At 37.5% G+C, this 14,408-nt stretch overlaps 1 protein-coding gene across 3 annotated transcripts in view; it reads right to left on the bottom strand.

The window, feature by feature from the left end:
- Nucleotides 1-361: 361 nt before the first annotated feature.
- Nucleotides 362-14,408, bottom strand: part of wcy (WW domain-containing adapter protein with coiled-coil wacky) — a 30,094-nt gene continuing 16,047 nt past the window's right edge. For 2 of the 3 annotated variants that reach the window (XM_089696163.1, XM_089696169.1), the window contains exons 5-10: nt 13,415-13,576; nt 6,123-6,268; nt 5,389-5,593; nt 4,288-4,430; nt 2,648-2,775; nt 362-530 (exon numbers count right to left, since the gene is read on the bottom strand). In XM_089696163.1, the coding sequence (XP_089552289.1) occupies nt 455-530; nt 2,648-2,775; nt 4,288-4,430; nt 5,389-5,593; nt 6,123-6,268; nt 13,415-13,576 (860 nt within the window). In that variant the 3' untranslated portion in view covers nt 362-454. Of the gene's footprint in view, nt 531-2,647; nt 2,776-4,287; nt 4,431-4,881; nt 4,977-5,388; nt 5,594-6,122; nt 6,269-13,414; nt 13,577-14,408 lie in introns of those variants that run through there. The other variant, XM_089696175.1, reaches the window with a different exon arrangement.

Here is a 14,408-nt window from a genome sequence, read left to right as displayed (position 1 = left end):
GTGAATCTTTACCTACATCAATGTATCGTCAAAAACTATAAACCTGGGAAATCTATTTTAAACTGCATCCGCCTGAACTATGTGAACATATTCTGCCCAACTATTTGACACTTCCGACGCTTCTAACTTCACCACAATCATCACTTCATTACAATCCATGAAACCTGATCCCCACTAGCTCACAAGCAGTCACACACCCGGCCGCTGGTCCAAATACATCTAAGCTGTCACACGGTACTGCGATGCACGGTTCGAGTCACACGTGACACCGGGTGTGACGTAACTGCGCGCCGATCGCACCGTCAGCCACGACGGTGGTAGCGCACACCCGGGCGGGCCGCGGGCACGTGCATCCCGCGCGGCGGCCGGGGCGCTACTGCGCGCGCGGCGGGCTGGCCGGCGTGGAGGGGGGCGCGGGCGCGGGGGGCGCGGCGACCACCCCCCACCGCAAACCCTAGTCCTCCGACATGAACGAGTTCTGCGACTTGAGCTCCTCGAGCCGCGATATTTGTTGGCGTAGGTACATTATCCTGAAAATGTCGAAAGAGCTGGCCTTAGATTTGTGTACTTTATAAAGTTTTTCAAATATAATGTGTATTATTCAATTTATAGGACATTACATCATCCTCAAATAGATCTCAAGGGAAATATTTTATCAAGGTAATATAAATGTAACTATACAAATTTATTAAAACACTAGCAGTCCCAAGTAGTTTTTGGAAAATTTTAATAGCTTTTAACCTTTTATCGTAATACAAGTGCAGACAAATCGATTTAGTTTTGAATGTGAAACAAACACGACAAGGTGATATCAATAAATCAGTCTACCAAAAAACAAATGTATAAATTATTCATGACTAGCTTACCGCCCGCGGCTTCGTCCGCTTTGTCTAAAACCTAATAAATTTCATACTAAAACCTTACTCTTGAATCACTCTATCTATTAAAAAAACCGCATCAAAATCCATTGCGTAGTTTTAAAGATTTAAGCATACAAAGGGACATAGGGATATAGGGACAGAGAAAGCGACTTTGTTTTATACTATGTAGTGATTAACATGTTTATTCGTCTTTACTAGTATAAATACATCAGCTAACTAAACAGCTAACAATAAGCCTCCTAACTACTTACTATTTTAATACACGGCCTGGAAAAAACATTTAGTCACAAATCAAGCATATCAAGAAATAAATTTTGGTTTTGTTTTTTTGCTCAGTATAGCACACCAAGAATGCGAATAAAAAGAAATGTATTTTTTCTATGATTAATTTGAACAAATAATTTATCTTTAACTTTTTACATACTTGTCGAAAACTCAAAAATTTATAAAAAAAAAACTATTTTCTTTTGTATAGTAAATACAACAACAACCTGATTGAAGAATTGCCTTGACCACATTAAAAGCATACAACACAATAGGTCTTATACACACACACAATTGCATAAAGAACAAGTTCCACTCGTCTATTCCAAAATATAGTCCAGCAGGTTAAATGTATTTTTTATTGATAAATAAATAAAAAAAAGGTACGCTTCTTAAAACGGCTATTCACCTAACTGCAGCACAGGCAACATTGGAATTGCACCCTTAATTGGCTGCTTAATTATGATGTGTATAGGCAGGGGCAATTTAGAGAACAACTGAAATTGCTCCGACCGCCGACCAACCGAGATTGTTCCAATATTTAAAAGAGCAACTATGGAGTTTCTTGCCGGTACTTCTCCATAGATACTGCTTTCCGAATCGGTGGTAGATGTTAGAATTATGTATTGACGTTTCAAAAGTGCTTCTCGAAGAAGTCTAATTGAATAAATAAATGTTTGAGTTTGAGTTTATTGCCTCTGCGGCAGGTACGTTAGTAGCCAGTAGGCCGTACACGGGCAGATCGAGCAGTTTACGGCTGAGCGACGTACACGGACTGCTCGAGCTGTCACTTGTTGACTGCTCGAGCTGTCGGCTTGAAGCAGTCGCGACTGCTCTTGCAGTCATGTGTGGTGAATGAATGTCTATAGTTCACAGCGCGATCGCGACTTCAAGTCGTTGGTCTCAACTGCTTGAAGCGGTCCGTGTACGGCCGTTAGGGGTATTTCTGTTAACACACACTTGACACACATAAGGGTGTGTATAGCTCAAACTGCTCGATCTGTCACTAAAAACCGCGCAGTTGACGGCTTGAAGCAGACGCGACTGCTCGTGCAGTCATGGTCATAGTCTATAGTTCACCGAACGATCGCGGCTTCAAGTCGTCGATCACCTGCTTGAAGCGGTCCGTGTACGGCCGCCCTTAGGGGTATTTCTGTTATAACGCGAATCGTGTAAAAAGAACGCTGGATGAAAGTGATGTGGTGTGTTTTGGCATGTATCGAGTTTAGCACGAAAGTTATTTGCTGCTTATTTTATTTTTGAAGTAGGCTCTCGAGTCGTGGTTTCGCAACTACATATTTGTTATTCTTATACCACCTCATAACACCAAATAGACCAATATATCGCCAATGCGCAGCTTAACCGTCAGCGTTCTTTTTACATGACGCGACCTATAATAACACACACAAGGGTGTGTATAGCTCAAAAGCACACACAACACACGACACACACAAGGGTGTATAGCTCAAAAGCACACACACACACAAACACACAATACACACTTCTGCTCCTGCAGCGTGGCCTGTATCTCGGTGTGGCGCACTATCGAGCGGGAGCACTTGAGCTCGGTGGACACGCGCGTGCACTGCAGGCAACCAAGCTGGTACGCTTCCTCTGTATATTTGTTGGCCTGCAGAGGAAATAATAGACATTATTATTTGCATTATTAAATTACTAGATTTCCGCCCGCGGCTTCAAAGGAAAACCTGCATAGTTCCCGTTCCCGGGGGATTTCCGGGATAAAACCTATCCTATGTGTTAATCCAAGTTACCCTCTATATGTGTGCTAAATTTCATTGTAATCGGTTCAGTAGTTTTTACGTGTAAGAGTAACAAACATCCATACATCCATACTTACAAACTTTCGCCTTTATAATAGTAGTAGGATTATTATAGCTATTAGTCGAACAGTTTTTTTACAGCAGTAGGCTTACAATACTAAAAAAATACCTAACCATTGCCTAGGATTTGGATTCAGGCCGGGTTGGCTAAATGAATAGCTCTCACAAATAGTGTGACTTTCTTTTCCTTTCAGAGTGTTAATTGTCTCTGCGGAAACGGCTTGATTGATAACCATTAACCATACACATCGCAGTATATTTGACCCATTTGAAATCAACCATCAAATTTTTTGTATGTATGATGTATTCGGTCATCCCCTGGCGAATTTTATATGAAAAAATGTTCAAGTTATAACTGGCAGAACATTTTTTTTACCAGTACAACAATATATATTACAGTGAAACCTGGTTTAGTGAGACATCAAGGGTCCGGCAATGTCGTTTCACTTATAGAGGTATTCCACTTACCCAGTGTCTCAGATATACAGGTATAAATAAATATCTGTCTCATTTACAGAGGGTTCCAATAATAATTTGACATTTTTCAAATAAACATCTGTATGATAGTAAAGCGAAACTAAAACTGAAGGTAATTGAAGCTCAAAATTAGTACTTACGTACCTACTTGGAATTACTTGTGGAATTTGTGAGTAGAATAAGAATAAGTAAATAAACAATGTTATCTCAGTTACAGAGGTTTATGCATATAAAATTTACTTGCTGTCTCAGTTACAGAGGTAACTATGATGATAAATCGAAAGAACAAATCCCAGATATAGAGGTTTACCTCGTCCCACTAACAGAGGTAATTCAGTGCCAAAGTGTTGGGACCTCAGCATGAGTTCCAGTTATGGAGGTTTCTCACTTATCCAGGTCCCACTTAACCAAGTTTCACTGTATATGGTTGCCTGGAAGAGATTGCTTTTAAGCAATAAGGCCACCTATTGTACACTTTCCAATTTTATGTATTCATTTATTTTAAATTCCTGTTATATGTATAATGAAGTGTCATAAATAAATAAATCTTAATACTATTATAAAGGCGAAAGTTTGTAAGTATGGATGTATGGATGTATGGATATTTGTTACTCTTTCACGTAAAAACTACTGAATGGATTTGAATGAAACTTTCCCACAATATAGCTTATACATCAGAATAACACATAGGATAGGTTTTATCCCGGAAATCCCACGGGAACGGGAACTATGCGGGTTTTTCTTTGACTGCGCGGGCGAAGCTGCGGGTGGAAAGCTAGTTATAAATAAATAAATATATATGTATATATATATATATATCCCACCTGTTTCTCCAGTATGTCCGCCGGCCACCCGGTCACGTGCGCGGTGAGCTCCGCGCGCACGTGGTTCAGCAGCGACGGCGTCAGCATCGGCGCCGCTTGCTGCAGGCTGCCTACTACTGACGAGTAGCTGCCGAGGCACTCCACTGTAACCGAGGTGATGCTTTAGTACTGTGCTGTGTAAATTGTGGATTTAGTCTATGATATATAAAAAAGCTTTAGATACGTTACCCGCTCTCTATTTTGGCAAGAAAACACTCAGCTAAGTGCCCGAGTTTCACTTAGTCACGCACCATTCAGCGTCGTGGCTGGACTTTCTTTTAAATTCTATATTCATCTCTTTCTAATAACAGATAAGGCGTATGTTGACATCCATGTTGTTTCCCTTTCTCGGAGCGATCGGACGGAGTATAGGGCCATATAGTGCGTTAGTAAGTAGGTATGTATTAAATACGCTGTTTTTTAGTGCAATGATGTTGGCGTATGCCGCGTCTACTAGTATCATAGAGTCATTGGATTTAGTACATAATAATGTGTGTTTGGTCATTTTTACAGGAACACTGTAGCGTCTATAAACTTAATAAGAGATCCTATTAATCTTTGTTGCAGATTTTAGAAACTATGCGGCGTCAGCATCGGCGCCGCTTGCTGCAGGCTGCCCACTACTGACGAGTAGCTGCCGAGGCACTCCACTGTAACCGAGGTGATGCTTTAGTACTGTGCTGTCACACCCCGGACACTCCATACAAAATTATCGTTTTGACAGTCACACTGTAGACTGCAAATGTGTGTGTTAACGCTTTATGGTTGGCACATTTTTGACTAGCGTAAAAAAAATTCGCGTTTTTCTGATGACCATTTTCTACGAAAAACGATAATCACAAATCCAAAATAATAAAATTACTTTAAGTCAATTTGATTAATGTTGTCAATCTTAGTTGCGTATCGTCCCTGTAGAAAAATGCGGACCATTTATAGCATGATCGTGCGGGGTGAGGTAAGTGTTTAATTTTGGCGGGAGGTGGAGTGTCCGTTCTGTAGCATTTAGCTACTATTATGTATTCTGTGCTAACATCGAGAGACACCACACAGAAATAAACTCACTCTTCCTGGGCAGCGCGTTGTCCAGGTGCAGCGGCGGCGCGTGCGGGTCGACGCTCTCCGAGTGCGTGGGCGTGGGCGGGCCCGCGTCGCGCTGCGGCGTCTCCGAGCGGCTGCGCGGCGTGCCGCCGTTGTTGCACGCGCCCGACGTCGACGCGCACGGCGCGGCCACTATACGCGGCAGCGCTGCCGCCAGCAGCGACCCGCTCTGTGTACACCATTGTATGGATTAGTTTTGGTGCCAATTCAAGAAGCTTATATCTAAAACACTGGAGATTTCAGTATGAAGATTAACATGTAACAAGAAAATATGACCTTGAATGACGCCTGTATGCCACACCTAACTTGCCAAGTTAGGTGTGAAAGGGATAAAAAAACATACAGGCGTCATTCAAGGTCATATTTTCTTGTTACAAGTTAATGTTCATTCTGAAATCTCCAGTGTATTAGATATAAGCTTCTTGGTGCCAATTAATAAGGAGCAGCGAGTAGTTAGTCGCTCGTTACACGATATACGGGTTTATTTTAGCACCAGTCGCAAGACAATAGTAAAAGTGAATGCAGAAAATACACACTTAGGTTAACTTTAATATTAGCTGTATTTATTTGATACAAAATTGCCTATTTACCTATATTATCCATACAATAAAATTAAAAAGTATTTTTATAGTAGAGTTCGTAACAAATAAACTTAAAAATGTTTTTATCAACAAAAAGCTACATGAATCCTCACTCACCGTCTGATTAGAGTTATCCAAGACAACGACCGGCGGCACAGCGCCGGGCTCCGGTCTCGGAGGCCCGCCCTCTCTATATGAGCCCTCCGATAGCGGAGTACTCCGGTCCGGCGATATGTCCATATCCTGCAGCAAGTGGTGGCCATCTGAAAAACGTTACACCTCTTATAGGAGACTATAGATCGCCACGTACGCCCGCCCAGTTTTGCATACCTCATACATAATACGGTCGACCATTTAAATAATTCTTATATCATTTTTTGTCATGGCGATACATGTTTATGTTCATTTTCAGTGTACCTATGCTAATCGATGAATGATATAGAAATATTTTATTGAATTTGTAGTGTGAAACATCGACTCTGTATATTTTTTAAGATTTGAACATAGACTAAGTGCTTATTACTACAAAAAAATATGCAGTTCATTTAGTTATTTAAGATAATTAAAATTATCTACAATTTTACGAGAAAGTAGGAATTTACGATGATATGTCATTATAAAGCAGTATACAAAATAAAATTTTAATAAACGACATCAAAGGACACTCGTCACTACATATATAAACATAGTATAAAACAAAGTCGCTTTCTCTGTCCCTATTTCCCTATGTCCCTATGTCCCTTTGTACGCTTAAATCTTTGAAACTACGCAACGGATTTTGATGCGGTTTTTTTTAATAGATAGAGTGATTCAAGAGGAAGGTTTATATGTATAATAACATCCATTAAATAGTGGAGAAGTACTGTTATTTTTGAGGTTTCTAATGTGATGTCGTAAAAAATTACATTTTTTCCGCTTACATTGCAAACGCAGGCTGAACCCTACGAGTTTTATCAAAATAATGTACTATTGTCGAGCCAATTTAATAGGCAACATTTGACGTCTATCAATTTTTCTTAAAAACATCGATTAAAGTGAATTAATCGATACGGACTTGAAACATTTGTCAATCGAACTTGAAACACATGTCAATAATTTATGATGATTTTTATTCCCAAGTAATCAATGCATTCGATTCTAGATGTCAGATTTCGATTTTTAGAGTAACGTCTCTGGTATTTAAAAAGAAAAAAGGTTTATTGACACAAAATTGTAGCAACGTCAGTTCTTTAAATCAGAAATTGTTTATTATGTTTAGAATGGTTTATCAGTAAAATCAAATCCTAAAATTACTTGTATCGGTCATTATTATTATAAATATGTTATCGTAATTGAAAAAAGTTAAGCAAATGAGCAGTTCTAACAAAACGAAATATCATATTATTCTATGTCGTCGTTACTAGGTTACGTTGTTGAATTTTGTTGAACTGTCAAATGTTGCCTATTAAAATGGCTCTACTATAAGTATCGGTCAATTAGGGAAAGCTGGCATGTTCACAGTACTCACACTTATGCAATTTCACTTACAGTATGTTCAAAAATAAATGCGACTCTAGTTTCATTTTAGACTTGAATTGTAAAATGGGTGCGTTGTAGATAAATATATATGCAAATATAATTACTTATGAAAGCTCTCATAATTTACCTGTAAAATTATAATTTAAAAGTAAATCAATTGATGAAGTTAATTATTTATTCTAATAATAATCAATTGGATAAAAGTATTAATAATCATTCAATAATCAAATAATAATTAAATTCCTGACTTTGGTCGAGTAAAGATATCTAAGAAATATTATATTTGTAGTAAGTAGTAAGTACGTAATACCTACCAATACGCGCTAACAAATATGTGTTACATGTTTATTGTATAATTTTCACACTATTGGTTTTAAACTCAAACTCAAACATTTATACAATTAGACTTCTTCTAGAAGCACTTTTGAATCGTCATAACAGTTTAACAGTTTTAACATTTACCACCAATTCAGAAAGCAGTATCTATAGAGAAGAAGAAGAATCTATTTAATCATAATCGTAATCTTCTACTTCACTGTAACTTTCATCGCTCGAAGAACTCGATGTTTCGTTGTCGGAATTTCTTAATGTTATTATTTAAATGAGTCAGTGTAATTATCTACTTTTGGTTCTAATTGAATATATTTTTCCTCATGTTCTCGCGTCTTTCTCCAAACGTCACTAAACATATCCAGACTAATAGCATTTGCTTCCTTTCTAAATAATTCTTCCACAATTTTCAAGTTAAAGTTCACATTTTGTGATGCTACTTTCCCTTTAATTATGCCCCATAGTAACTCTATTGGGTTGAGTTCTGGATGGTATGGTGGAAGGCGCAATACACTATGTCCATGATCTTTGATTGCATCAAGTAGGTAAAAATTGTGTATAGTTTGGCTTATTTTTTTTAATAATGTGATAACTCTGATTATTAATTAGTAATTTGATTTTTCTAACAAGATCCTTATCATCCAAATTTCCACCTTGGTGAGAAAAATTGACATTTCTAATGCAAATGAACAAAAAATTAAATGATTTTATTAAATACTGTAAAATAGTCTATAATTCTTCCATTTACTGTATCACAAAATTCTTCATAGATTTTTAGATATTCGTACTACACCAATTACATCACCCTGTATTTATAAACAATTGCAAAATATGACACATACATAGGCCGGGAGATACTGACACAAAATTTCGGGTCATTTGTAACAGAATGGCGGTTCTACAGAGGTCTTATTACGCAATGACTAAAAGAAAAATGATGGTCAGAACTCAGAACGCTGGTACCGGCAGACTAGTCGCGTGGGCGTTAGTCGAACTCGTCGGATAAATAGCGAAAGTCAAACGATTTGTAACACAAAAATTTTAGAATTCACCGATAGCCCATAAAAAAGATGTAGGCGGTAGTGTCATGCCATACTTTTCCGGTGTAACTTACAGCCTCCCATACCGACGCGATGCGTTGATTAAAAAAAAACAATTCAAACATTTGTACCAGGCTAACTTTTGCACAGGTAATCATCATCGTGCAGACATTTACGAAAATCGCCATGCCATACTTTTCGGACGATTCCAAATGGCCACCATACCGCCGAAAATCTGCAAAAAAAAATTTTTTTTCGCCAAACAATTTGTACCAGTATTGCATTTGGATTTTTGGAGAGTATTTGATAAAATGTGACCATTATTATATTTGCCATACTTCTAGTAGGGGGAAAAAGTGCTGGTATACTTGAAAATTAATTTATTCGTCACGTTTCAAAAATACGACTGTACAATACGTAAAATAATTTTTTACAGTATGGGATCATTATATTCTGTTTGTTTGTATACAATTCTACCTAGAAAAAAATATCGCAGATTGCAAACATGGGGCGGATGATTGTAAGACTTAAGCCAAGACGTAAAAAAAAATGAAAAGAATTGGCGATTTGTACCAGTACGGCATTTTTGGAAAGTATATGATGCAACGTGACCATTATTATATTTGCCATACTTTTAATAGAGGGAAAAATTAGTGCCATACTGCTACAAATCGTTCAAACTACGAATAATAAATCTTACAATAAGAAAAAAATCTTATACACATTCGCCACCTCCCACAGGTATGGCATTATCACACTTCTATTTATAATCATTCAGGAGTTGTTGAAAAAAAAATGTAGGGTGGTACAAATCGTTTGGCGAGAAAAAAAAATTCAAAAATTTGCAGATTTTCCGTGGTATGGCGACCATTTGGAATCGTCCGAAAAGTATGGCATGGCGATTTTAGTAAATGGCTGCACGACGATGGTTACCTGTGCAAAAGTGAGCCCGGTACAAATGGTTGAATTGTTTTTTTTAAATCAACGCATTCACGTCGGTATGGCGGACTGTAAGTCACATCGTAACTGTATGGCATGACACTACCGCCTACATCTTTTTTAAGGGCTATCGGTAAATTCTAAAATTTTTGTGTTACAAATCGTTGGACTTTCGCTATTTATCCGACGAGTGTGACTAACGCTCACGCGACTAGTCCGCCGGTACCAGCGTTCTGACCATCATTTTTCTTTTTGTCATTGTGTACTAAGACCCCTCTAGACCGCCATCCTGTTACAAATGACCCGAAATTTTGTGTCAGTATCTCCCGGCCTAACATGTGCAATGTGTAAATGTGTTGACGTTCCAGCTCTTCTTAATATACCTGTATTATACACATTGAAAATGTCTACAGAAAAGTCCGCGATGGTATATGTCTATCTCTTATGGATAACCCACAATAACTTTTTTTTGTCATTTACTTTTTACGACAAATAATGACTAATTTTCGAAGCGATTTTAACCAATACAACATTAATCCTTAACCAATTAAATACCTTGAATACATTGTTCATTTGATATAGATGTATATGGCCCTTTACACCGTATGGTTTAAGTGAATATTTTCGAAGATATTACAGATTTAAAAATTGGGGGACGTAGCGTTTGCGGCGGTGCCGGCCGGCCGCCCGGCTATAAATTTTATACCTGTACGAAGCCGGAGCAAGCCGCTATGTTTTTAATTTTTATATACAACGTTCACAGATTTTCTGTAGTGTATTTAGTATCAGCATTGCACCCGTGCGAAGCCGGGGCGGGTCGCTAGTACATAATAATAGAAGATGTCATGAATGTTAAATTGCGACAAAATTATATTGAATTATACATTTTATTTCTAGAAATCAAAATGAATAACACAAACTTAAAAAAAAAACTCCGAAAATAAAGATCATAAACTAACCTTCGAGATATTAAAAAAATCACGTTTATCAAACCAAAGCTCTTCCAACTTTCCTACAAAGATCAGCACAGATCAATATTCGATATTCCAGTAATGTAAAAAGTATAGTATCAAGAGAAAAATAAATGAAATACACAATTCACGTCAACACAAGATAAAACTTATAGCCTTATAGGAGAATGTATAACCTCAAAAAGTTATGCGAAGTTATTGCGGCAAAACGAAAGATAGAACGATTATTGTCATGTTTATTTAAAAAAAAAAAAAAAACAATTTTTGTAAACTAAAATAAATTATAAATTCTGCAATATTAACACACATACAAAAACAAATATTGTATAAAAGTTTTAAAACACCACGATACGTACTCTGGGACTGTTTCCATATCATTTTTATTCACAACACGTATATTATGCAAAATAAAGAAAAATATATTTATTTATACACAACAAAACCTTTGTCAAGAATAAATCGCAACTCGCAACAGCCGCAGGAAAATATTGTGTATGAAATACAGTATTAACACAACACGATAAACAAACGAAACGACGTCATTGAAGAATATATAAATAATTCTCGTACTACCTACATTAATGTGTTATAAAAATCTACCCATCAAAAAGATATTTATTTGCAGAAAATTAAAAAATAATATGTTCAATTGTTATGACAAGTGATGAACGTATGTACTAAACATTTATCAACTTTTATGCATAAAAAAATAAGATATAATACTGGAATAACATATTTATTATTTAGCCCAACGAAACCTAAAAGTTCTACCAACTCTCGTGGCCCCGTCATTAATTGAGCTGGAAGGTAATCAGTGGGATTTTGGTCGGTAGGAATCCCTCGTAACCTACGGCACTTTCCCGGGGGCCGTGGGTTGTCTATGCAAGATTTCCCCACTTTTTATGTATGTCGACTTACAAAAAAGTCTAATATAGACCAATGTCGATAATTTTAAACAACAAAAAATATATTAGAATGAAACTCACTGAAAACAGAATACTTATAACAAAAAAGGCAAACACAATTTACAAGTGATCCGAGGCCGAGAAGTGGGAGTGACATTTCAAAGGTTTTTCAAAATTGTTTTTCTCAATCTCCGGCAAAGTCGTACAGAAAATAATACAGATAATAATATTTAAAGATTTACAACGTTTTTACTTGTACTTTTTTAGGGTTCCGAACATCAAAACAAAAGGAAAATACGAAACACTTATAAACTCAAACTCAAACTCAAACATTCATTTATTCAATTAGACTACTATTTAGTAGCGATATAGGATTACTTTATTGTACATCTGTATGTCTGTCAACACCCTTTTTCTCAGGAATGCGTAGAGATATCAAGCTGAAATCTATATAATATGTATTATATAAAAATGAAATTTTCCTTGGTCACGGCATCACGCGTGAACGGGTGGACCGATTTCGATATATACGGTACATATATTTTGTTTTTATCATATATTTTTTTTACTATATTCCTTGAAGTACGAGGATGGTTCTTATGGAGAAAAAACGTTAACATGTACCACGGCCCACGGGCAAGCCGGGACGGAACGCTAGTTATCTTTAGAATAATCAAGTCGGTCCCTTGAAGCTGTGAAAAAATCAAACTTATAAGCCAACGCAATCTAAAGATACAGCCATAAATGCTGATTATTTTCGCTAATTTCGACATTCGCAAGGGAATCATAACCTACAATGTACTTCCAATATTTCAATGTTACAATGTAAACAACGAGTCTTAAAATTTGCTCAAAAGCAATGTCTTATAGCACAGATAGCAGGAAAAATTGCTAAACCATACATTCTAGAGTTACAACATAATAAAAAGTAGGTTTGTTCGGAGCCCTCAGTGCACGAGTCCGACGCGCACTTGGCCGGTTTTATTTCGTATCGTTAAAATCAAACAAACATGATAAAAAGTTCGAATAACCGTGTTAAATAAATATTTCATTTTACTAAAGACGGCCAAAAGGAGATACATTTTTATGTCTTGACCTCCACAAAAATATGTTAATTCATAACACTCGTAGCTGCCAACTTAGCGGAGCGTCAGTGTCGCTGCCTCGCTGGTAGCGAGGGCAGACATCTTGAACGTCACTTTTGGACAAGACGTTGCTCGCGAACCACGCTTGTGGCGAATCACTTATTATCTTGGAGATCACTTAAGTTAATGAGTTCTGTTGAAGGCTCTCAGCCCATCCTGGTCCTTAATATATGTATTATACTAGCGGTCCGCCCCGGCTTCGCTCGTGGTACCTACATGTTTAAACTATCCTATTTCTCAAGTTGGATCGAACTGCACATGGTGTGCGAATTTAATTATAATTTATAATCGGTTAAGTGGTTTAGGAGTCCATTGAGGAGAAACATTGTGACACGAGATTTATCTATACTCTAATATTATAAAGAGGAAAAGTTTGTATGTATGTATGTATGTATGGTTTTCACGCATAAACTACTGGACCGATTTTGATGAAATTTGGCACTGATAATCTTTAGACCCTGAGAGAGACATAGGCTACCTTTTATTGCGAAATATGTACCACGGGCGAAGCCGGGGCGGACCGCTAGTATATAATATTAAGATAAATGATAAGTGACGCACCTTTCCCGTCGTGCGCGGCGTGCGGCGCATGCTTCGTGCGCGTCCGCTCGACGACGTTCTCGCGCGAGCCGCTCCAGTACCGCTCCGACGTGCTGTTCGCGCGCTTGCTCGACTTCTCCGACTCCCGCCGCCGCGACCGCGAGCTCGATCTCTTGTCGCGATCTAAGGATAACAACGCTTTTAGAAAAATATATCTATTCTGAGGAGTTACTATTTCTTTCTGTTTAATAATCATTTATTTTCCTCAAAAACATACAACAACCTATATAGCATAATATCATAATATACATAAATTGAAGAGCGCTGGTGTCTGCGATAGGCAGATCCTGTAATGCAGATCGCAAGGCTCAGTCAAACTGCCTAAAGTTTGCCAAGTAGCATTATTAAAAACATGGAATACGTCGTTTAGAGGAACATACTATTACGTAGAAGTAATTCCAGTGTGACACCGCCTCCTTGGTACACGCTTAAGCGTAGAACCGAGAAACCAATCATATCGCTATCGTTTGAAGCGATACTATTGCTTCTTTACAAACACATCCCTTTCTACGCATCCTCGCACATCTCTGGAAAAGCACCCTAATACCACCACTCTCCCAAACTGGAATTACTCATGCTTACGTCATGTTAGATCACCTTTTATAATTAGTCTGTCTGTTTGGACTGAAAACGACCCAGACGTTTATTTCTTCACATTCTATATTCGATTCGAAAAGGCTATGTCTGTGATGATATCATTAAACTCTGTCTGGGTCGTAGTGCCTATAAATAAAGGTGTAGGTTCTCACTCGATTCCAAGAAAAGCTCAGACTCGAGCTGAAGTACCTTGTTTATACTGAAGTATAATGTTTTTCTATTTAGATAATTTTATTTATAAGAAGTCGATACCGAATTCTGTTCTAGTATTAATAAATAAACTTTGTTACAATCTGTTGATAGTTTATGGTTTCATTGTAAAACCTATCCTAATCAATTTACCAAAAATTTACTAATC

This window comes from Colias philodice, chromosome 1, assembly GCF_061535455.1.
Source record: "Colias philodice isolate Cphi_HAF_F1 chromosome 1, ilColPhil1 Martin Lab GWU primary, whole genome shotgun sequence".
NCBI lineage: Eukaryota > Metazoa > Arthropoda > Insecta > Lepidoptera > Pieridae > Colias > Colias philodice.
This window is presented reverse-complemented; position numbering and strand designations above follow the sequence as displayed.